This window comes from Bacillus rossius, chromosome 1, assembly GCF_032445375.1.
Source record: "Bacillus rossius redtenbacheri isolate Brsri chromosome 1, Brsri_v3, whole genome shotgun sequence".
Lineage (NCBI taxonomy): Eukaryota > Metazoa > Arthropoda > Insecta > Phasmatodea > Bacillidae > Bacillus > Bacillus rossius.
The window spans coordinates 8296477-8322654 of NC_086330.1; the positions used below are offsets into that span (position 1 = coordinate 8296477).

General features: G+C 43.5%; 1 protein-coding gene across 1 annotated transcript in view; it reads right to left on the reverse strand.

The window, feature by feature from the left end:
• Window positions 1–26178, reverse strand: part of LOC134531913 (uncharacterized) — a 68735-nt gene that overhangs the window by 9958 nt on the left and 32599 nt on the right. The window contains exons 4-7 of the mRNA XM_063367956.1: window positions 17592–17696; window positions 16376–16510; window positions 3708–3836; window positions 152–320 (exon numbers count right to left, since the gene is read on the reverse strand). Coding sequence (XP_063224026.1) covers window positions 152–320; window positions 3708–3836; window positions 16376–16510; window positions 17592–17696 — 538 coding nt within the window. The remainder of the gene's footprint in view (window positions 1–151; window positions 321–3707; window positions 3837–16375; window positions 16511–17591; window positions 17697–26178) is intronic.

A 26178-nucleotide genomic window follows, 5' to 3' on the forward strand; every position in this document is an offset into this window, starting at 1 on the left:
AAATAATCATTCCCCTCCCCTTCCCAATCCAATTAAACCACGTTTTAGTGCATTTCACATTAACTCAATATATTTTCATTTTATCCTTTTGCCTAACAAATCAGGATCTTCAATAGCCTGCACTCTATAGCACAAGACAGTGGTATCTTACCAACACAAACATCATACGCCAGTCCACACACGTAGATATCTGTAGCATTCTTGTTCTGAAGCTCAGAAACTAAAGTCGTCTCCGTTAGCTTTTTGTTGTCCCAAAAAACTGAGTAGGAATCAACATCAGGGTAGGTGCCCTTGTATATCTTTATTGAGTTCTCAACAATCTGAAACAGTTTTCAACAATTCATTAATTTTGTTCAACACTTGGGTCTCTTGTGTCTGTGCATCGGTGATGACTAATGTGTAACAAACACAATTGTGTGGTGAGGGTCTTGGATTCACTTCCAAACATGTCTTTATTCATGAGTACCAAGTCGATACCCAAGCAAGTTGTTCGAAACAAACCATAATCTTTGAGGTGCCGTCGTCTTGAGCTTCCTTGCATACCCGCATCAAAAATAAAACCTTCATAGTACCTTTTTTTGGCTTAATCTGAACCTCCAAGACAAACGAGCCTTTCTATGTCTGATGCTGTGACTTTACTTGGTTATTTATGGCTAATACTATTTCTGTAAAAATAAAGTGAATACTTTACTTAACAGTTTTAATGGAACCAATAAAAAAAAATTATATATAATGAAATTCTAAAGTCATAACCACAAGTGAAAGTCCAAGGGGAAGTATAAATAATAGACCTAGAAACACTGATATCTGAGTAGACAAGAACATCTCGTTACGTACCATCACACATGGCATATACCACTAGAGTCTAGTGACTAGACTAATCTTTAATCAAATAGCATTTTTGTTGTGATGATACCAACTACTCAGTAGTGGTTACACGTGTAGTTGCCAGTTGTTAACTAGTACAATAGACACCTGTGTACTCACTTAAATGTTAGGTTGTTTCGCCAAGTTAAGAAATTAGATTTTTAACTTAGGTCAACACAGGAACTCATGTTAAATATTTGAAAACATACTTGTGAAGTATTTGTAATGATTGTTCATTTTACCCACAATGTTGTTCAAAAGTCATGTTACACATCTGTAAAAAAAAAATTGAATTCAGTTAATTACATATTATTTTATCTAATAGCATAACTTGTTCTGAATGTCATGCATGCTGTGATGTTGGTAACAGGAGACAGTGGAGAGAGAGAGGAAACAGTAGTAAGATGGACACTGGTTGACATAGATGTGGAGCTATGTATGTGCAATGTAAGTCTTTGAACAATGATAATGTTTAATCAAAGAGATTATAAATACATTGAAACAAGATAAAGTGCTGAATAATGTGATAACCATCTAAGTAGCATCTGACAAGAGATTGTACTGTAAATGTATGAAAAAAAGGCCAACGTGAAAAACTGTTATTTTTATTATTTTAAGGAGAAAATTTAAAAAAAAATTTGTGAGTATTGTCAGTATTCGCCAGAGATGAGTAAACATCTAACCTCGGTAAGGAGTAAATTCATGTTATGGATTTGCTTGGCTTCTGGATTGCAGCTGTGTCAAAGGTGAAGATATCACTGTTGATACTTTTGCCTTCGACGTGGCTACAACCCAGAAGTCAAGCATCTCCAGACAATGGCTGCGAAAGCCTGCAATCTTTATTAAATTGATGAGTTCTCATGTTGAAAATAAACTTATAATACAAAACTAAGACCAAAATTAACGTAGAATGCTTTAAAACAATGCAGAGTGTGATAAATAATTGAAAATTTTTCATGTTAGGGAAAAACAGTAAAGATGTTTTTCCCTTTTTTCAAACCAAACTATAATTCTGTTTGACAAGATGGTACTATAGTTTTTGAGGTTATAATTCTTCAGGCATGTTGAGGGTGAGATTTTGGTGTGCACCAGAAATACAATGAAATAAGAACACATTACACAACAGAAATCTGAAAGATTGAAAGTCTAATGTGCGTGCACGCAGAAACTGCTGCTATAGTCATAAGCTGAAGTTGTGAAGATGGCGGACCCATGGGGAATGTACTAAGTGTATTGGTGTGCCAAAGTAAACTTTATGGTAGTGAAACTGTCCTAGAATACATTTTGTAAACTTGAATAGTCATAACAAAATATAATAGCAACTTTAAAAATCCCTATAATTTATAAGCCAGGAAAATTGTGTTGGGACAAACATGGCGTTAAAGATATTTAATATTTTTTTTTTTTCTAAAGCATTACGAACATGGAACTATCTTTGAAGTATTTTTTCAAACTAAAAGTTTCAGTCCAATAGATCCCAGATTTAGACTTGATTTTCAACACGCAATTGTATTAAAATACTGCCCATCTTTTTAAAATTCATTAAACAGTTAATACTAAAAAATTTTCAACACTAAAATATTAACCTGATATAATTAAAAACACATAACACTAAGTATATATTTGTGTATTTGTTTTTGCTTAAACAACTAAAATCCTACAAACTAACCTTAACCTTACTGAGCTGATTCAACATTATTATATAATAATATTAAAAAGTAAAAACGAAATTCTTCTTTCGACAAGATTTGAGACACGGACCTCATTTTTATGAAGCGCACACCTTACCACCATATTACCAAGACCGTTGGGAAGCAATAAGGAGAATATGTATTATAATAATAATCACTGTAAAACCAGTTATTTTTAGGTCATTTAAAACTTGAGATTACTTTTTACCAACACTATTTTAGTTTACCAAATATATTCCGAGGTAGTTTCACTAACATAAAGTTTCATTTGGTTCACCAATACGTTTGGTGTGTAGCCTAATATTTACCAAAGTGTTGACATACGGGTTTATGTCACAAGTGCGTCCACCTTCTTTTTGATGTTACCGAGACTTCTACTTCTGCACAGATGCTGCGCTGTTGTATTGCATTCCTATTTCATTTGCACGAAATTACTCCTACCAAATGCCGTATACCGAGAGCTAAGACGATTACACTTCAATAAATAACCAATAGGCATGTGCGTGACTCGAGAAAACCATGCAAAGATACACAAAGCGGACTGTTGCATGCAGCAGATACGGCAGGTTTCCAAGCTTGCATTAATGCGCCTGTAACTTACATGACTGCAGGATTACGTAAGTTGCAACGGCGCTTCGTAGCAAGATGTTCCGAGTTGTTCAATCTGGGGTTGTGAATGTGTGTGGTGGAGTTTTAAAATTGTATATTTAGTTTAAGTTGAATTTGCAAGCAGCCTCCAATTAGTCTAAAGGCATAAAATCAATTATGTAAATAAACGTAACTAAAGAATTGCAAGATTCATATTATGCAAGTTGGTAGTTTATATACAGATTTACAGTAAGTATTACTTTTTCCAGACACTACCATTATAAGATTGTGAAAACCTAACTAAAGAATAGCAAGCAAGATGCATGTTATGCAAGTTGGTAGTTTATATACCGATTTAAAGTAAGTACTTTTTTCCGGACTCTATCATTATAAGATCGTGATTTCTAATCGAAACAAAACTTTGTCCTGTTCCTTTATGTTGATATGATTTACTTTCAAGATCTCGACATTTTCAACTTCTAATGAGATCAGCATTAACATGCACGTGCCAAGACAAAAATCCACACATTTCTAATCGCAAGTCTGTGAACGCAAGCAGACCTTCAGGTCCTTGTGGAGTTCCGCCCCCCAGGAGTCCTGGACGCAGTGTCTCGGCCACAGTCTCTGCTTCATCAGGGGCGGACCCTCGAAGATAACCGTGTCGTACATCTTCGCCTCTTCCGCACTCACCTGTGGGGTGCAACACGTTGCATTGCATTACATTATTTATTTATTTATTTTATTTGCACCCAATAGATTCAATTTTTGAACAGTATTACCTCGTTTAGGGTAAAATTTCAATCCGGATTGAACCTGGAGTGGAGTGAACTCGGAGTGAATGTGTAATGAACATAGACTGACAAAATGTGTTTATTGTAAATATCACAATCCAGATTGAAATGTAAACAAGATCGAAGTTGGAGTCAACATTGACTGAAAATGTTGTGGTTTTTTCCATCCAGCGAATCTTAAAATATGTTTTTCAATCATTACATCCAACAATAACTTTACTTCCATCTCTGTCCACACATTTCTCTGCTCTTTTTTTTTGCCATTTTCACAAATTATGCCTGAAATGCAAAGAGACCAATAACAAACAATGCAATATGGCGGCGGCTTGCTCGTGCGTGTTTTCTTTTCACTCCAGTCTGTGTTTAAAGTAAAATCTCAATCCGGATTCTTCAGTCCAGTCCACCTCAACAAGTGGAGTGGATTATCTCACTTCACTCCAACTTCAGTCCACAACAAAGTGTTTTAAGTAATATTTCAATCTAGATTCCTCACTCCACTCCAGGTTCAATCCGGATTGAAATTTTACCCTAAACGAGGTATATGTTCACAGAATATAGGGCTTGTCTTTAAGATATACATTACAATAAGTAAATAACACTTAAAACATATACAATATATACATTACTTATAGACAATATCATATACATATATAATGATATAAAAAAAAATGTAGATAAAAACTAACACAATTCAATATACATGTTAAAAATCGATAAGTTAATCTTAAAAGCTCTTATTTACCATAAAGGATACATTGTTTCAGGCTTTACTTGGAACACACATGACTATAATTCAAACATTATTTTTATAAATAAAAAAAATGGCATAAAATCATTACACGCTACAGTCAAAACACACATTGAAAATGATTTTGTTTGAAGAAAAAAAATTTCAAAGCAGTCATGAGGAATGAGACCCTACATGGAGTGGTGGGGGAATATGTAGTTGGAGAATGGGAATACATGCCTGCTGTGTTCTCCAAATGTGAAAATCTGGGAAGTTTCTGCTGGTAATCAAACCCAGATCAAAGTGGTGGAATGCATGCTTGTTAATCACTTACCTAAGAACTCTGTGAATATTAAGTTTTGCCGTCGTCCGCGGTCTCGTGTTCGAGTCCGGGCGCGAGTTCTAGCGGGATGGCTGGTCTGACTAACGTCTTATGTTCCGGGAGGGCGCCAGGCTAGCTCGGTGTCTAACCAATGAGGGTTCGTGGTTCGTTGCCCCAGCGTGGTCCGCTAGAACCGTCGGCGGTCTTGCCTGGGAATTTACGTTAAAGAAGAATGCGTGGGATTGCTGTAGTAGCGACGTGCCTTTATTCAAGGGATTGACGTCACACCATACAATTACTGAGTACAGACATGCCCCTGAGGGCTACTTGTCCGTTGCGGGGTGCAGGCCGGTACATGTTCAATGTTTCGTGGCACTGGTTTCTCGGGTAACAGTATGCAGGCCAAGTACACTTGATGCAAGAGAGGCGCGCACAGATGACGTGGCGCAAAGTTACATTAACAAAGTACACTTAATGAAAATTAGGCGCGCACAGATGACGTGGCGCAAAGTTACGTTGACAAAGTACACTTAATGAAAATTAGGCGCGCACAAATGACGTGGCGCAAAGTTACGTTGACAAAGTACACTTAATGAAAATTAGGCGCGCACAAATGACGTGGCGCAAAGTTACGTTAACAAAGTACACTTAATGAAAATTAGGCGCGCACAATTGACGTGGCACACAGAGTTTGTGGGTGATTGGAGTCGGCCAGTCCCGTAAGCGATTGTTTCTACGCGGGTGCCGTGCCCACTGGGTGGTACACGCACCGCCACTAAACTTGGCGAAGTTTCCCTTGCGGGTTTGTGGTCCGCGCGAAGGCGCGTGGCCTTAAGAAAGTTCTGTGGTTTGCAGGAGACGGCCCGTGCCGTATGCTGAAGAACGACCCTGCGCACCAGGTGTGGTGCGGGGCGTCTTTACGTTTACGCGGTCGGATTAGGTCCTGAACCGTAAAAAACGGACCGGGCACGCACGGAGAGGTGAATAGAAAAAGGTTTGGTTTATGCTAAATGACTATATTTACCGGACGTTACTTGCGATGAAGACAATGGTTGTGGTCTCTCCGTGGGACGTAGGTCCGTCCCGGTCCGTGAGTCGAGTAGAACTGCGGAACTGGCATGGCGTCCGGTGGCGCGTCGGCCCCTGCCGCGCCAAGCTTGACCTCATTACGTTAAAAACTAATTGACTGCGTCTGGAAGAGACTTTAAGGTCGCAAAATTCGTAATTAATTGTTTGAGGGGGAATGGGTGTGGTTCGTCTCTAGTCCACTCGGATTTAGTGTGCTTTATAATAATAATTTCTGGTTTGGCCGTTCGGCTCGGTGGCTCGCTCGACTCGGGTGGGCCACGGCCAGGGGTGCGTTCCGTTAGCGGGAGAGTATACTGGCGGGTGCAGGTCGGGCTTAGGGATGGTCGTCGGTCGGACGACGTCAAACGCCCCCCCCTCGAGAAGCCAAACCTTGCGCCGCTTATGGTCCCGCCACGTGGTAGCACCCCTAGCTCCGGCAGCCCTGTCCAGTTGCGGTTGGCGGCTCTGCAGCTGATAGGCTCCGCGTACCGGACCCGGCGATCGTGGCTGACTGGGCCAGCGTGCGCGCCGCCCCGGTTGCCGTCGTGGCAGGCGTGCCGGGGGCGGCGTCGTGGCGCCTGTGGTGGCCAGCGGCTGGTAGGGCCAGCGCACTGGACCTGGTGATTGTGGCCGACTGGGCCAGCGTGCGCGCCGCCCCGGTTGCCGTCATGGCAGGCGTGCCGGGGGCGGCGTCGTGGCGCCTGTGGTGGCCAGCGGCTGGTAGGGCCAGCGCACTGGATCTGGTGATTGTGGCCGACTGGGCCAGCGTGCGCGCCGCCCCGGTTGCCGTCATGGCAGGCGTGCCGGGGGCGGCGTCGTGGCGCCGGTGTGGGGTCAGCGGCTGGTAGGGCCAGCGCACTGGACCTGGTGATTGTGGCCGACTGGGCCAGCGTGTGCGCCGCCCCGGTTGCCGTCGTGGCAGGTGTGCCGGGGGCGGCGTCGTGGTGCTTGTGGAGGCGGGAGTGTTGCCGCCTTAGGGGTGGCAGCACGTCCGAGCTGGCGGGGGCCGTGGCGGCCGCAGCTGGTACACCCTGTCCCTTGCGGATGGGTCGTCCTGGGTTGGCGGCTCGGAGTGATGGGTGGTGGTGTTTCGCTTTGTGGGTCTCCCGAGGTCGTACTCAGCCAGATACCCCGGTTGTCGCCGGTCTCTTTGGGGTCTTCCCGTCTGTGGGGTTGGTGGCGCGGGTTCTGATCCGTGCGTCGAGTGTGTCCTTGAGTCTGCTGGCATGTTCGGTTGGTCGGGCCTCAGTTGTTGGTCCCTGACGTCACCCGCTTGTGACCCACTTGCGTAGGGTTGCCTCCTGCGCTCCGGGATACCTGGAGCTTCGCTCGTCTCCGTGTCGTTGGGGTCGAATAGCTGGCGTGGCTCCGGTCCTGGGCGCGGTGCAGGGTTTCCCTCATCGGGTTCGTCTACGAACATCCGGAATGTGGCGTCCGCGAGAGAGGCCGTGTGTCCCCATGCTCCGCGTGTCGGGCTTACTAACTGGTCCGCGTCAAGTTCCTCCGGTTCCACTGCGATTGCCGTCACGTCATCCGGTTGAGGTGTTAAGTCCCCAGTCGTCATTTCGGTGATCGTGGCATGTTCGTATTCTGTCGGTCGTCCTGGCTGGTGCGGTGTCGTTGCCTCGTGCGGGACTTCTGGCGCGGGTGATAGTAGGTCTTCTGCGTTCTGTGCGTTCGCCTCTAGTATCGGTGGTGCGTCATCGCGGCCGTCACCTGCGGGTGGTGGACGGTGACCCTCCTCCGGTTCGTCGTATCCTGGTGGTTCGTCAAAGTTCTGGTCTCCTGGGGGAGGTTCCCCGGGAATCGAGGCGAGGCGTAAGTCGTCGCGGTGGATTTTACGCACTCGTCTGCCCCCGAGTCGGACCAGGTATGACGTCCTCCCTAGAGATTTCTGCACGGTGTAGGGCCCCCCCCAGCGGGGTGCCAGCCCGGCGCAGTAGTTGCGAGGCGCTGCGGACAGTGGATGTACGCGAGCGTATACGCGATCACCTGCTCGCACCGCGGGGGGCTCCCGCGCGGTTTTGGGGGTGATTTCCTGCGTATAGTTCGTTTGGCGCTGTCTGGCGGCCTCGTGCATTGCTGTTAGGCGCCGTGCACGCTCCCTCTCTCCTTCCCCGGTGTGTGGGACGCCGTGAGTGGCCCACTCGCCGGGTAGTGGGAGGTTGTTCCCCTGTACCATTTCCGCCGGGGTTCGCCCGGTCGCGGCGTTTACGCGGCGGCGGGTACAAAACAACGCGTCTGCGACGTGCTGGTCCCACTGGGTGTGGTCGTCGCCGAGTCTGAGGCGGAGTTGGACCTTCAAGTCCTGGTTCCTGCGCTCCGTGGGGTTGGCCCGGGGGTGGTAGGCGGGGGTGGTGTGGTGCTGGATGCTCATCCCGTTACACCACTCCTGCCACTGTTTGCCAAGAAATTGGCTGCCGTTGTCCGTCAACGCTGATTGCGGATAGCCCCACCGAGGCAGGAACTCGTGAGTCATGAGGTGGATGATGGTGTTGGCCCTCGCGTTGCTACAGGGGTAGGCTTCCATCCATCGCGTAAACATGTCGGTCACCACGAGCAAAAATCGTTTGCCTCTGGGTGACCTGGGGTAGGGCCCCATCACGTCTAGCGCGATAGTCTGGAATGCCTGTGTTGGTTGGCGGGGTTGTTGTTGTTGTTCGCCGTCCCGTCGGCGTGCTTTACGCACTTGACATACTTCGCATTCGCGCACGTATTCCCTGACGTCCCTCGCCATCCCGGGCCAGTGGTGGTGTTGTGAGACCGCTCTCTGGGTTTGGTCTGTCCCCGGGTGGCCCGCAAGGTCGTGGTCGTGCACGAAGCGTAGTACCGCCTCGCGTGCTTCGGGTGGCACGTATGTCTTCCAGCCTCCCGCGCCCCCTGGGGCACGATTTAGGATGCGGTTAGCTTCGACCCTCCAATTTGCGTGGGGTTCCTCCCTTAGGCGATGTCGCCGTCGGTCGGCCTCGGGAGACTGTTGTTGGGCTGCTAGTACCCGGAGGTCCAGGTCAGCGGCAGTGTTAGGTGGTGTGTCAGCCCCTTCCTCATCCGTGATTATGCGTGTGCACGTGGCTGGTGAGTGGTGCCAGCTGTCCTTCGGGGAGGGGGGTAGCATCTCCTCCCACCCTTCGGCATCTGTTACTTCGTGCTGATCGCTAGGGTGTCTGGATAGCATGTCTGGCAGTTGGTTTTCCTCTCCTGGTACGTGTTCCACTACGAAATCGAATGACTGGAGAAGGAGGGCCCAGCGTATCAGTTTTCCCTTACGCCCCTGCATGGTCTGGAGCCAGGTAAGGCAGCGGTTGTCCGTGCGGAGGGTGAATGTCCGCCCTTCGAGGTGGGGGCGGTACTTTTTCACGGCCCATATCACGGCTAAACATTCTTGTTCATTGCTATGATATTTTGCTCAGCGGACCCGAATTTCGCGCTGGCGTACTCAATGACCTGCTTGTTCCCCTGGTCATCCGTTTGAAATAGCACCGCTCCTACCCCTAGTGCGCTTGCGTCGGTCTGGAGGATCAACGGGCGTTCGGGGTCAATGCGTGCTAAAGTATGACACCTGGTGAACGCGCCCTTTACCCGTTCAAATGCCTGTTGGGCCCAGGTGTTCCAGCGGTAGCGGGACTGGGGGGACAGTAAATCTGTGAGTGGTGAAATTACGTGGGAGAAGTTTGGTATGTAGTTCCTTAACCAATTCACCAGGCCGATGAATCGCTGCAATTGTTTCCGTGTGCGCGGGGTCTCTGCCGCTGCGATTTTTTGCAGGTGGGATGGTTGCGGGTGGCTCCCTTCCGCATTAACCATGTGCCCTAGGAACTCTACTTCCCGCGTGCCTAGATGACATTTCGCCGGGTTGGCTGTTAGGTGGTGGGTGGCGAGCCGTTCGAGGACTAGGGCAAGATGGCGACAGTGGTCCTCCCACGTCTCCGAGAAGACGATGACGTCATCTAAATATGCGAGAGCGAACTGGCCAAGGTACCCCTCCAGCACTCGGGTCATCATGGCTTGAAAGGTTGCTGGCGCGCATTTTAGGCCAAACGGCATGGCTCGGAATTGGAAACGTCGGCCATCGGGGACCGTGAATGCCGTTTTCTCCCGGTCTTGCTGCCGTATGGGCACTTGCCAGTACCCCGACTTGAGGTCTAGGGTGCTGAATATCCGGGCTCTACCTAGACTGGCCACAGCGGTCTCGACGCTGATCCGTGGGGGTGGTGAACTGATTGTCACAGCATTTAGTGGGCGGAAATCCGCGCAAAAACGTAATGTGCCGTCCTTCTTAGCGGCCAGTACTATGCACGCGTTATATGAGCTGTTGGAGGGCTCTATTACTCCGCTGTGTAGCATCTCCATCACCTGTTCGCATATTACCCGCTGTTCGCGAAACCCGTACCCGCGAGGTGACTCGTAGATGGGTTGATCGGTGGTGGTGGGGATGGAATGTTCGGCTACCGTGGTGCGCCGTAGGGGCTCGGTGGTCGTGAACACGTCCCGTTGTTCGCGTAAGATCTTGTTCACTGCGGCTTCGTATTCCGGGGGAACGTTATGACGCAATTCGGCGAGAGTCACGCATCCGTTTGCCGGTGTGGGGGCTCGTCCTATGGCGTAGACTACGAACCGTTCGGACTGACCGACATTCACTTTGGCGGGGCCTAGTTCCAGAACGGCGTCGTGCTCGGCCAACCAGGGCTGACCTAGCACGAGTTCCTCACTTAGGTCACTCACAACGATGGCGGTCACGTTAGTACTTAGCTCTCTTAGGCTTACCTGGACGTCAGCGTACCCCACCATTAGGCCGGCGTGTGTGGCGGTGGCCAGGCGTAGCTCACCCCGGTGCGGGCGGAGGGAGCCGGGGGGTACCAACGAGGGGTGGATGAACACGTGGCTCGCTCCCGTGTCCACGAGTGCAATGGCTGGTGTGTTGTTGACCTCTACCGGTATGAGGAGCAAGTTGTCCGGTGGTTGGGTCAGCTGCCCGAGTTTTGGGGGTTTGTGCCCCCCGGGGGTCGTGTTGGTCATCGCGTTTGTTGGGTCGGCGCGGCGGTTCGTTACCAGTGCGTTCGTGTGTGCGGTAGTTCCCGCGGCCGTTGTTGTCGCTGGAAGGTGGGTGGTGGTCACTTGGGGGGTTGGGGGACTCTGTTTCAGTTCCCCCTTGGCCCGTTTCCCGCCGGTTGTGTGTCGCGCGGCCCTTGTTGGTGGCTCTCCCTCTGCGTATTCCCCTTCCGTGGGCACTCATTGTGCCAGTGGTAAGTGCCCCTTGGGCACCCCAGTTGGCAGGGAGGCGGTCGGGGGGCTGTGTTGGCGTCCGCTTGAGGCGCCTCCAGCGCGTAGGGCGGGCGTCGGTTGTCGGGGTGTGAGGGCCTGCGTTGTTGGGGCGGTGGTGCCCCTTGGATGGCTAGTGGGCGCCGGTCGTTCGGCGGGTTGGGGTCCTCCCGGTTTGTCCTGCGCGGGTTTCTCCACCAGGCCCTCTGGAAATTTTGTTCCGTGGCTACTGCCAGTTGGACGTAGTCCTCGACGGTGGTGGCGCGTCCTATGCGTAGGAAGGGCTGGAGTTCGTCTCTGAGGAGTAAGGTGATGGTGGGTAGTGCCCTGGCTGGTTCCACGAGTGGTGATATCCGGCGGAATAGTTGTAGTTTGTGGGCTATGAAATTTTCCACTGGTTCTCCCTCCCGCTGCGTGCTACTGTAGAATTGTGAGGTGCATTGCACCAGTGTAGCCCCGGCGTTGAAACGGTGGTTGAGGGCCTCTGCGAACTCGGGCCACTCCATGTCGGCCCGCCCCCATAGTTGCCACCAGTCGAGGGCGGGTCCCCGCAACCGTTCGCTGGTCCTCTCAGGCCACTCGTCGACGGTTATCCCGCTGCGTGCCAGGCGCACTTCGCATTGGTGTGTGTATGCTAGGGGGTCTTCGTGGGGTGCTCCGCTAAATTCTGGTAATTTCGCCATGTAGTTCGCTGTCCGCGTCGTATAGGTACGTGTGGCCTCGGGTTGGGTGATGGCCCCGCCCTCGGCAGCGGTGTTGGTGCGGGTTGCGTGTCCGCACTCCTGGCGCGGTTGTGGTTTCGTATCGGTTGCGGCGGTGATTGGTACCGGTTGTAGTGGTATGGTTAACCCCGTCTCTATTTTTCCCTTCCAGATTTGATCCCAATTCACTTCCCATTGTTCGTGTTTCGGGTCGGTCTCCGGTGGTGTTCTGTTCAGTGATCGGCATTGGCAGGTGTTCTGCCAAGGTAATGGTCCCGTTAGTAGGTCCATTGTTCTCGGCCGTTGGCATTGCGCGCATGTCGCGTGGGCTCCGTGTGACAGCATGGTGCGTGGTTATTGACAGCTGAGCTCTGTTGACGGGCGGGCGCACGTGTTGTCTGTTCGCCAGCGGCGCAGTCTGTGCTGTTAGGCTGTTCCACGCGCGGGCCGCGCTGGCCGGCTGGATGGGTGCCCGGACAGTCGCACAAAGCGGACGGGTGGAGGATTGAAAGGGGAGGGGAGCTGTCCGGATGGCCGCGCGAAGCGGAGAGTTGATAGTGGGTGGATGGGTGGGGGTCGAGCGCCCGGATGGCCGCACAAAGCGGAGAGTGAAAACAAGGGTGGTTAGGTGGGAGGGGGGGAAGAGTACTCTGACCGCCGCGCGGAAGTGAAAGCGGGCCGGTGTGGGAGGGATGGGGGGTTGGGGGTGGTGCTGGGCTGTGATGTTGTCCGCCTGCGTCGCACGCTCTGCTGGAATGTCAGCGCTGGGGGTGGGGGTTGATGGATCCTTTGTCCGCCGCTCTTGGTGCGTCCAAAATGGCCGTTTTCTTGCCGTTTGCTCAATTTTCCCGTTTCTTGCTTAAAATTTGGCCACACGCAGGGGCGCCATTTGCCGTCGTCCGCGGTCTCGTGTTCGAGTCCGGGCGCGAGTTCTAGCGGGATGGCTGGTCTGACTAACGTCTTATGTTCCGGGAGGGCGCCAGGCTAGCTCGGTGTCTAACCAATGAGGGTTCGTGGTTCGTTGCCCCAGCGTGGTCCGCTAGAACCGTCGGCGGTCTTGCCTGGGAATTTACGTTAAAGAAGAATGCGTGGGATTGCTGTAGTAGTGACGTGCCTTTATTCAAGGGATTGACGTCACACCATACAATTACTGAGTACAGACATGCCCCTGAGGGCTACTTGTCCGTTGCGGGGTGCAGGCCGGTACATGTTCAATGTTTCGTGGCACTGGTTTCTCGGGTAACAGTATGCAGGCCAAGTACACTTGATGCAAGAGAGGCGCGCACAGATGACGTGGCGCAAAGTTACATTAACAAAGTACACTTAATGAAAATTAGGCGCGCACAGATGACGTGGCGCAAAGTTACGTTGACAAAGTACACTTAATGAAAATTAGGCGCGCACAAATGACGTGGCGCAAAGTTACGTTGACAAAGTACACTTAATGAAAATTAGGCGCGCACAAATGACGTGGCGCAAAGTTACGTTAACAAAGTACACTTAATGAAAATTAGGCGCGCACAATTGACGTGGCACACAGAGTTTGTGGGTGACTGGAGTCGGCCAGTCCCGTAAGCGATTGTTTCTACGCGGGTGCCGTGCCCACTGGGTGGTACACGCACCGCCACTAAACTTGGCGAAGTTTCCCTTGCGGGTTTGTGGTCCGCGCGAAGGCGCGTGGCCTTAAGAAAGTTCTGTGGTTTGCAGGAGACGGCCCGTGCCGTATGCTGAAGAACGACCCTGCGCACCAGGTGTAGTGCGGGGCGTCTTTACGTTTACGCGGTCGGATTAGGTCCTGAACCGTAAAAAACGGACCGGGCACGCACGGAGAGGTGAATAGAAAAAGGTTTGGTTTATGCTAAATGACTATATTTACCGGACGTTACTTGCGATGAAGACAATGGTTGTGGTCTCTCCGTGGGACGTAGGTCCGTCCCGGTCCGCGAGTCGAGTAGAACTGCGGAACTGGCATGGCGTCCGGTGGCGCGTCGGCCCCTGCCGCGCCAAGCTTGACCTCATTACGTTAAAAACTAATTGACTGCGTCTGGAAGAGACTTTAAGGTCGCAAAATTCGTAATTAATTGTTTGAGGGGGAATGGGTGTGGTTCGTCTCTAGTCCACTCGGATTTAGTGTGCTTTATAATAATAATGTCTGGTTTGGCCGTTCGGCTCGGTGGCTCGCTCGACTCGGGTGGGCCACGGCCAGGGGTGCGTTCCGTTAGCGGGAGAGTATACTGGCGGGTGCAGGTCGGGCTTAGGGATGGTCGTCGGTCGGACGACGTCAGTTTGCATTAACTAGTACCTACCTGCATAAACCAATTCCACAAACAGCATGTTGATAAACTCTGTGCAGTAACATTATCAAAGTTTCTATTATCAGCTATTATTTTTTTACATCTAGTTCATACTACTTAAGTGAGTCCTTTATGACTTGTATTGTCCTGTTGTAAATATATATTATACACTAGCCATAACTTAACTCTATTCACTGTCACAACTATCTATTCAAGATGAAGGTTAGTCCAGTCTCAGATGAATACATAACAATATATGACACATATTGCCCTGTTCACACTCACTTCTCCACCATTCGGCCCACCTGGTGGAATTAAATGAATGAGATAATGAACAAGCGTAGGATGGTCACTAGAGCTTTAAGTACCGAGTGAACTCTGAGATGTACACATCCAAAAGAACTGTTGCCACGCTTGGTGCGAGCATGAGAGCGGAGGTCTGGAATGTCAGTCTAGTTTCACATGAAGTGAGTTGTAAGTACAATATTTTTAGAATGTTTCAAGGCAGAGAGCTCTGCTCTTGACATTTGCTGCAACAAAATATCAAGTGTAAATAAATGTATATTCAGAATGGCTGTCAATTGTCTCTGCCCAGAAAAGTCCTATGGCTGGCAACTAATTCTTCCTGCAATATTTTTTTTTGAAGTGAAAACTTATATGGGAAGGATTGGATAGGGAGTAATTTCATGTAAGTCGTCATCGACATGGTCACGTGATGTGTTAGCGATAACACTATATCTGTTCCTATTAGTGTTGAAAATGTGTTTTTGTTCAATTTTAATTTTAAATCGTAAGTATACAATTACTGTGCAGTAAAAAGTGAGTATAACATATATTAATATTCTCATATAGATATATAGTTTGAATAACGAAGAAAACTAAGTCTTTGTAGCAATATAACCTAAAAATTAAGAACATATTAAGTTTTTTTAATACCTACAATTACTATGCAATACATATTTTAAAGAAATTTAGGAGTTATTTTACTAATGTGATAAAACAAATTTGTTGTGTGATAATATTTTTTTCGTAAAAATTGCGAAAAAGTCTCTGATTTTTATCAAAAAATTTTTTTATGTTACACAATTATATTTTACAAATTTAGTATTGCTTATTTTAAATTTTTTATATTGTATTTTCTTAATTCAATCATTAATATAAATAATAGTTACTTTGATTTACAAGTTTTAATTTAAGATCAAACAATTAATTTGGATATCCAAAAATAACAACAGATTTGTTGATAGTTTTAAGTTTTTAACTTCTGTCGGCAGTCCTCATGACTGCTTTGAAATTTTTTTTCTTCAAACAAAATAATTTTCAAAATGTGTTTTGACTGTAGCATATAATGATTTTATGCGTTTGTACGATTTGTGTGTTTGTAGTGGGCGCCACCACGTGGACCCGGCTGAGACTCCCGGTCAGGGCGTTACGTGGCCAGTGTGAGGCGAGATATTAGTCCTCTTATTAATCGAGCTAATTTTTTAAGATCCGGGCCCGCTTTAGGCGTCGGGCACACCACACCGCTTAACACACACGGATACCACGGGGTTGGCGACACGTGGCCACACGTCTGGTCTCGGCCGATGACGAAGAGGCACTGGGGCGAGCAGCGCCCTGCGCGCAGGCAGCAGGCAGCTTCCCGCCGGAACGAAACCGTTATTCTCCTCTGTGACCCCGCGCCAAGGGCTAGTTTTAAGGAAGAGACAATTTATACACACTCAGAATAGTAAACACCCGCTACTTTTTATAATAACAGATAATAATAATTGTTGTCCTTGGTTTTTTGGGTGACGTCGCACTGCCGCTAAGCGCCCTCTTGCGGTAGTCCGTGGCGCGCAATTTGAACGCACGTCGGCGGTACAAATGTCGGGAAGGAGGGGAACTGGACAGTGGACTCGAACCAGGCTTACGAGGCGAAGCCCCGGCTGACGTCATTCCTCATCCCAGATACCCTTCATGGATAGTGGATGTCTACGAGGTACAGGCATGGGTCTGCACTTGGTTCATGATGCATAGCTACATGTTTCACCCCCATACTATTATATATTACAAATGTTAACTTACCTTGCTTGAAGAATGCAACTTGCGCATTGGTAGATTGTCTATGAAGGACACATGATCGGTTGGGTGCCAGTCGAGAGAGTAGAATACAGTATGAAATTCAACTGTGCTCAACAATTTATTTATAGGCTCAATAACCTGCAATACATTGCCCAAAAACATATTAATGCATTCAAAAAAATAGTTGAGGAACTTTTCAAAATTCAGTACAGTAGAAGGAAATCCTTGATAGTATGGTTTGGCATACTACAAACTCTAGAGTAACAAGGCACAAGGAATGAGCACTTTAATAATTAAAATGTACACGGACAATGGTGCAGTTTTCAGCACATCTCTTAATTATGGGGGGGGGGGGGGGGGTTTTCCCTCGCCTGCTGCAGCCATCGAAATATTCTTTTAGACAAGAATGGAATTTTTAGTTTCACTTGAATATCGGTAGTGGGATTTATTTACATTAATTTCTTCTGCAGTCTCGATCCTTTACACTCTTTAGATTAGAACTCGTGACCTCCCAAATGTCAGTCTAGTGAATCACCTCGATAAAACAATAAGGCTCTGTGTACTGTTGAATATTCCAGACACTGTGAGTTAAAGCAGCAGGAACCACCATCTCGAGGAAGCTTTTATCGGAACTTGTAGCGAATACCTCCAAAGTGATATACAGACTTCACTTTCACAAACACAATGAACCACATCGACCTCCATGGTCAAGTTGCATAGGCATTACCAAAAGACCACAAAGTTGTGGATTCGAATCCCAATTTTTTTTGTGTCCATTTTAGGAATACGTTTTAGTCTGGTTCACGACTCCCACTTAATATTTGGCAGGAATTTGTTTGGGTTGTCACTACCTGGCTTCAAAGAAAACTCGCAAACTTTTTTATAGCTTAAGAGGGGATGGGGGAGAGAAAGGATATAATTCCCCCTCCTCTGTATCAATAATTGCATTTTATGCTATGTGTGAATAAAAGCTGGGTCATTTTCAATCCAACTTAAAATAATAATAATTAGAATTAAAAAACCAATTTTAACACAACTTTGACAACTTCTAGTAGCGATTTGCCTCAATGACTTCATGACATGGTGCATATGAGCTAGTGCATAGTAGGTAATTTTCTTCCTACAATTGCATTACACAGGAATTTTCTACTGCCATGTATATTTATTTTTTGCAAGTTTCACACCATCATAAAAATAATAATTTTGCAAATATACACACCTCTCCTCCATCCTGCCTCGCCGAACAATGGCTGAGATTCAGGGAACCAGAAATAAAGTCGTTCTGAACATCCACGATCAAGAACACGCTGACTGGTCGAACAATCTGTAAGTAATTAACAAAAAGTCAGGAAAAAAAATTTAAATAAAATTTTATGTCTAACCTAGCTGTTCTCTAAAACTAGATTATGATACACTTTTCCAAGAGGAGAAGAGAAGGGAGAGGAATTATATTGTAACCCAACAATCGCTACTCAAGGTCCAAAAAAATGTTTGCTTGGATTTCAATCTTTAAATTAAATCATCAGCAGAAACACAAACATAGTATTGAACTAAAAACATAAAATCACAGATTTCTACAGTATGCCTTTCTTAAGTAATTTTTTCAAATTATTTAGGCAAAATTACTTAGAAAAAGTACAATGAGTTAAGATTTACAGTTTTTAAGAAATACAAAGAGTGTTTAAAATATATTTATATTTTTAGATCTTAAAAACATTAAAAAATGTTTACAATTTAGTGTGTGTTCAAACATGTCATGACACTGAGGTCCTGCGGAAACAAACAAATAACAAAAAAAAAAAAAAAAAAGCATATTTTTTTAAAATATAATTCTAGCACATTGAAATGTGATTGTTGATTTTTAACAAGTATGAATTAACCTGTAAGATTTAAAACGAAAAATGTGGGGCACAGTGATCAATAATAGTAAGGAGTGTAGGGAGAAGATGTCTTCTAGAAAACTCACACAATAGTTCTTATTCTTCGCAGGGCAATAAAATTGTTAGTGAACTATTCATGCATCAATTATTTATTGCATGTGCCCCACGTTTTAAGTTTTAAATCTTACAAGTCAATCATGGGTGTTAAAAATCAACAATCACAAATTTTTAGGGTATGGGGTTACAAATCGTTACGGGGCCAGGAGAAATTATTTTATACATTCTAGTACATTAAAAAAAAAATTTATTCAGTTATTTTCTTTTTTAGTCTAGTGAGTGTGAAATTTTTCAATTAATTTTATTTAATTTTAGTACAGATTAAGTATCCGATTTTATTCCTAAACCCATATAGATTTTAAAAAAAATTTGTAACAGTGAATTTAAATACCTATCAAAATACTTGTAAGGTTTAAAATTAAAAATCAGGGGCGCTTGAAATAGTTGATTAATAGTACGGAGGTAAGCCGTGACTGATGTACCAAACGACAGTAGGTATAAAATTTAATGAAATGCCATACATTGACGAAGATCTAAACTAAACTGTTATCAGCGCCGTTAGTTCGCTAGTTGCTGTGGGCTTTGCTAAGCGGACGGGTAGCGCCAAGGAGAAGGATAGGAAGTTGCCAGATATTACTATATGACAGGACATTTCTCCTAGCCCTGTATGCGTGATACAGGCACCGCCTGCGAGTGCTGCGTTATGCATCCCGCAACACTGTACTGTTCTGCTCGTAGTCTAACGCCACGAATCCGGGTGTTTTGCTAAAGGCCCTGTCACACTGTCAAATATATTGTATCCAATAAATTGGACAACAAAATTTGAAGGGTGATTTTGGATGAAATACGTCTTCAAATATATTGTATTCAATATTATTTGACGAGCAATGTAAAATATATTTGAAGTCATTTCACACTATCAATTTTCTTTGAGTGAGCTCGTTTTACCAAACATTCTGTAGAGAACTGCAAATGACAGTATTTAGAATCAAAAACAAATTTTGGGTCAAGGAATGCGGGCTTTTTTAAGTAGGTTATATTCCAATTTAGGTATATTGTGATCATACACAGTTTAAAATTTACGTTTTCCAGGTGTTTGCAATGCCTGCATTAAGAGCATCAAAGTGTTTCAAAAGCTGTAGCTGTAATTGCAGTTGTAGCAAGTCTCAGTAAACTAGAAGAGAAATCTAAGAAAAGGAAACGCAGATGGTGGACAAGACAGTGGATACTTTCCCGGCAAACAAATGGTGTTTTACCCCTTTTTGTCCTGAACTTCGATACGAAGATGCCGATTCATTTCCGAACTATGTAATAATGGATTCTGAAAGTTTTGATCTTCTTCTTTCAATTGTGGAGTCTCGCATTGCAAAGAAGGATACTCATTTGTGCCAGTCTATACCAGCAAAGCAGAGGCTGGCAGTTACATTAAGATTTTTGGCGACAGGGGAATCATTTAAGTCCCTTATGTTCTCTACAAGTATTCCACACAACACCATCTCAAAATTTTTACCTGAAATTTGTAGTGCAATTTATAGTGCTATTCAAAAACAATATTTAAAGGTATGTTTAGTAAGAATAAAACATATAATTAAATGTAAATCTGCAAGTAGGCATATCCCTTCTCATTCCCGCTTATTTTCTCACCCAACTAGCTGCTGTTGTATGGACACTTTCACTTGTATTTCATCAAAATTGTTCCTATACTTTAAAGTGAATGTGTTAATTTTTGCTGTGTTTAGAAATTGGCAATTTTGTTTTATTTTGAATTAAGTGTATTTACTGTTACAAACCTCATCCTGAGCCTTTAAGCTAACTTCACCTCAGTCACATTATCTCTTTAAAATAATTTTTTAACGAGATATTAGACCAGGTATGCTTGTTTCGTACAGCCTGGGAAGTATAGGCTTACTGACAAGGATCTGCTACACAAATATTTACATTCACGAAAAATGGTATTACTTTCAAAACTTAAATAATAATAATTAAATACGTAGGCAGAATTTTAATATTTCTAGGCCTTTCTTGGAAATCACCAGAGCTACTTGCTTACTCAGAGATGCTGCTTTAACATAAGTCAGTACCATCTATTGTCAGGAAATTATGAGTCTATATTCCAGAAAATTCCAGACAATACTTACAGAGTAGCAGCTATTGTGAAATAATGAGAACAATGACTTAAGAAAGATTGATTGGGTAAGCCAAAATAATTTTAGTTACATTAAGTCTCTGAATTAAAATATTTTAAAATTTATTTTAGGTGTTATTAATTTGGATTTGTAGGTAAAAGTTCCGAAATGCATATCCTAGTTTTGATACCTCATTCCTGATGGCACATTTTGTACGCAATGCTTGCTGTTTTAATTTAGTGTATCAACAATACCTGAACATAAGCAAAACTGGTATAGCAGTCAAATAATGATCGTAAGTTGAATAGAAGATTTTTTCTGGTTTAAGGACCATAATATTCCAAAACTACAGTAACTTCTTTTAGTCAAATATATTAACCTGCACTTCCGTACATACAGATTCAATTGGAGGAAAATATACTAGGGATGGGAAAGTCGATCCGTCGATTCTTCGATACCCCGATTTTTTGATACATAATCGATAATCGAGGATCGGCGAAAATCACCGATTATTAAAATTCTGCAGGATGTAGACGTAAAGTGCTGCCTAGCAGCGGTTCATCGCTGTCGTTGCAGTAATTTTAGTCAGTTTTACAACTAAATAAATAACCATAAACGATATAATAAATAATAAATGAAATATAACATAGCTTACCACAGCTCAGTTGCCACAATCCCGTAAGCGGGAACGGAGGTTGGCGATTTCGTACTGTGCATTTAGGGTTATTTATTTATTAACGCATGTGCACAAAATTTCAAGATTCTACTGAGAAGTGTGCCACGTTTTCTACGTTTCTAGTATATTTATTCACTTGCGTTGTTGCATATTTATTTTCGTCAATGATTTTTTTTGTTAACCAGCATTTGTCTATACATGAACTTTCACAGGTTTGCCAACTTCCGGTACAGATCTTATTCTCAATTACTTAACGATAAAATGCAAGAATAATGTGGCCATAGCCCGTAACATTTTACGAGTTACGTATTTTCCGTAATTTATTTAATAACAGTAAACATTAAATCACCAGTTAATTACGCAACTTAAACATAAAATTTCAATGGACGTTTTTGAAACACGTTTTCATTCCAGTAAGTTACCAGTACGGCAACTGTAGAAATTTTCTTACATGCTTTTGTTTCCAGTGATGCTTCTTTGTTTGAATGTTGGGTAATGTTAGCGCAATACGAATAGTAAAATAACATTTTTATTTACGTGATGTCTAGTGAAGTGTGGAAATACTTTGTCATCGACCGACAAAATTCTGGCTACGCAATATGTCAAATCTGTAAATGTACAATCTCACGTGGCGGTAAATCTAAAACTACAACAAACATGAAAAAACATCTCGAAAACAAGCATGGGAGTTACGTTCATGAGACGAAGAAACAAAGGCTACATTCATCGGAATTGAGCAAACCTTTTAAGTATTTTCAACCATGCAACATTGGCTGTAAGTACTCAGTGTGTGACAGCCTCAGAAGTCATACCTATAATCAACAGTTCTACTGAAGAGCTAAGGAAACCAGCACCTACTGGATCAGGTGTACAGGGCATCAAAAATGATATGCTTGCTGCCATAACTTTGAAGTATTCTGATGTTGAAGAGAATATGTTGTACGCAGTTGCAACATTACTGGACCCACGATTTAAACACCATGTTTTTGTGCAGGACGGTAATGTCACAAAAGCGAAAGTTTTTTTGATTGAAGAAGCAAGAAAAACTATCTGTTTGAAACAACCTGAAACTGAGGTAAGTTAGGTGCTAATTTCCTTGTAATTCATTAAGTGTATTCTTATTTGTCTACTTCTGCTGTTTTATGTTGACACATTTGTTTGTTCATTTTTAATTTTTAATTTTGAAAATTTTGTTGCTTTTCTCTCAGTCTGTGCCGCAAACATCCAGCCAAGCAATGGAAAGCCATGGTATGTGGACATTTTACTCAAACATAATGAAAACTGCCCCAAGTGTAAGCCACATCGCATCAGTTGAAGATGAGATTAATGTTTACTTGGAAGAACCTATTCAAAATTCAAGTACCAACGTTTTCCAGTATTGGAAAGAAAATACCAAGTACCCATGTTTAAAAAAACTGTCAAAGAAATTTCTTTGCATTCCACCTTCAACTGTACATTCCGAGCGATTATTCAGCACTGCAGGACTGATTGTTGATCAGAAACGGAACCGTTTAGATCCTGAACGAGTCAAAATGTTGGTTTTTTTAAATAAGAATTTGTGATCTAATAAGAATTTAGGATCTAATAAGACTTTGTGATCTAATAAGATGCTTTGCCAGTTTTCATTTATTATTTTAAGAACTTTCAATTTTATTTTGTCAAAAGTGTTGTTTTTATGATATTTCACTATGTTGTCATTTATTTCAAAGGTATAAAGATTGAATTTGGTAGTTTCTGGTTTTTTACAATATTTTTAATAATCACAACTTTTTGTGGCTATTTAAAGTTTGATTGATAAATGTTAATGATTGTACATTTAGTAATTAATATACTATTTATTAAATTGTATTCCAATGAAATTGTTAGTATTTTGATGACTTTACGACAATTCACTTTTTATTAGTACTACTGACCTATTACTAAATTACGTATTCTCTTTTCAAAATTACATATTCAACTGGATTAAACATAATCCACATAAAAAATAATGCTTGCCCTACACATTACACATTACAGAATAGTAATTTCAATTTCTTTATTTCAAGTAATGTAAAGTTTTGTTTTATGTGTTAAATTTAATAGTATTTATTTATTATTTTGAAAAATGCTTTTTTAGTGTATTCAATAAGTATGTTTACTGATTCCATTGTAACTTATACTTCAATCCCGAAAATGAGAATCTATAACTTAACCTAATTGATTGGAATCGATAATCGATAAGAATCGATGATCGCAACAAGACTCGATAATCGGTATCGAATCGAAAATTTTGAAAATTTCCCATCCCTAAAATATACAATAACAATTACATATTCCAGCAGGAAATAAAATAGTATTAATTCAATTACTGCATTTATTTCCCATTCGCCATTGCTGATATTTAAACTATTACACTTCGGAAACGGAAACAAAAGCGGCCGATTTATTTTAGATAACTCTGATTGGCTGATCCCATCCAACATCCAACATATTTTAGAACCAGTCCTATACGTAAAATATTTGAAGGAAACACTAGACATTCAATCTCTCAAATAAACATGGCTGCGATAGTGACGTTTAATGTGACGTCACAACCCTCAAAGATATTGGATCCAACATATTGGAAGGTGTTGGAAGCTAAAATTTGACAGTGTGACAGGGCCTTAAGGAAAAAAAATTGGTTGTCTGTAAAGTCGGTTTACGGACGATAGTTTAACGTGACAACGTCATAACAAAACATTGATGAAATTATTGCATACTTTTATGAATAAAATTGAATAATTTTTTATTGAATTATCACTATTTTGTATGGATACAAAGGAGTGAAATAAAATCTACAATTTAATTGATAAATTTACTTTTATTTGCACTCATTAATTCAAATATGTTTATTACTTTAACGAAGAGATTATTTTAACTATAACTTTTATACATGTTTGCTATTTAACTTCTTCCAATCTGTGTTATTCTGTTAAGGATAGGACGATGATAGGAAAAGTAGGAAACGAATGGGAGTGTTTCAAGTTTAATGTGTCTCGAAAAAGTCAAATCGATGGTTTTTCCAATCGAGTGGAAGAGAGATACATAGATGCGGCGCAAGCATACAATGAGCGTAACGGGACACAGCGTAACGGGACACTTTTTCGTGCGTGCAGCCGGCGTTCATCGATAAATTAGACGTCACGTCAAAACAAATTTGTAACAAACTGAAAATAAAGCGATTTAATATACAGATATCAAATTTTGTATCGAACAAACACACGGACAAGAAACTGTGGCCATAGGTGGCATGGCCACTTGATTTTATATTTATTTTAATTAATGTTGAATTATGGCTGTGACGTAATTTTAGTTTTAGTATTTGCCCTTTTTCTTTTTTTATAAGTATTGGTCTTTTATAAGTTTTGTTAATCTTATTTTTAAATATGTTTTTATATTATGTTTTTTTAAATGGTTTAGTTTCTTCATATTTAATTATATCGTTTTGGACTTTGAATCATAATACGGTGTACGACGCTCCCCCCCGTGAAGATTGAAATGGACTGTTCCAAGGCAATAAGGGGGTGGGGGAAAATACGTCAAGAGGGACGGAATGAGCTGTATGAGGGAGTCGTCAGCTGATCGCCGTGGTGGACGTGTATGCGCTTCGGGCATGACGAGCGCGGGTGATGGCTCGTGGTATTGGGCCGGCGAGGACTCTTGAATATTTTTTAACATAAATCAGCTGACGTATATTGAACTTCGGCAAATACTTAGATTGTGGCGGGTGCGGCCAAGAGGATGAAGAGTCTACGCTACCTTTTTTTGTTAATGAAGCATTTAGCATGTGTGCTAAAGTACAGTCGGCTAAACTCCGGGCCAGGAGGTCCGGGGTGGGATGCGACATACAACGTTTAATCCAAGTAAGTGATTCCGGCTCCGAACTTTTGCCCCTGTAACCCCGGGGCGTTGATATAAACTTTGCCCACCATAACAGTGAACAATTTAAAAATGCTTTTTTGCCAAAAGACCCTAATTCCCACGTCGAGTGTATGTTGCGTCTTCGTACTCATTTTTACCGAACCTTCCATCAAGCATGCCATGAAGCGCCGTAAAATAAATTCACCCGGGTGTAATCAAGATGTTTTAGAGAGACATTAATTTTTACTAACTTTTACTTGAATAGTATTGTAATTTATTATTTATACATATATATATATATATTTAGAATGTTTTTTGTATCAATGTCTGAATTTATTTATGCGTTTATTGCAGTATTTATTATTTATTGGTATATATTAAAACGTGGCTATATTAAAAGCCTCTATAACTTTATAGGGCAAATGGTTTTAGATATAATTGTAATTTTTTTGATATTTGGTCGTAACTTAAATTCCTTACCATGCTCATGCGCAAATGGTCTCATTAAAGTTTTTCACATTTCGAGTAATTATGTTCTTTTCATTTTAAATACTATTAATCTGATCTCTTCCTTTTCTAAAAACCTTTTGAATAATTTATTTATGAATTTTGGGGCACTCGTTTTTTGGAGCAGCGTGCAAAATAATAACTTAAAAAAGATAAACAAGATTGGAGTGTTGAAGGCTGTTCCCAGACGGGTGTCTAACTTGTGGTGGTGTGACACCGGGAGTGTCAACCGCGACAAAGTGCGCCACTCTGCTTGGAAGAGCAGATTTTTAATGGTATTTGCGACTATTTTGTGTTTGAGCATGGCGGTAAATTGGGTATATGAACTTGAGCGGGGCGGAATTATGGCTAATTTAGAAGCGGCAGGAGTAGTGGTCGAAGACGATGAGGACGTAGAGATACTACGGCTCAAATTAATAGAAATGATAAAAGAAAATTTACATGGGGGATGCGACAATATTCAGCCTGTTTGCACAAAAGAAAGGGATGTGGTGAGTCAAGTAGAAGTTAACCAATTAATTAAAGAGATTGACTCGTTGCCTTTTTTGCAGAAGGGTGGTCCCATGGAATTGCTAGATTTTTGTAAAGGCGTAGAGGAATTGTTGCAATTGCGCATTTTTACGAGCGCGACCAGCCTTTTTAAATGCATAGTTGGTAAATGCGCCGGTGTGGGGCGGACTA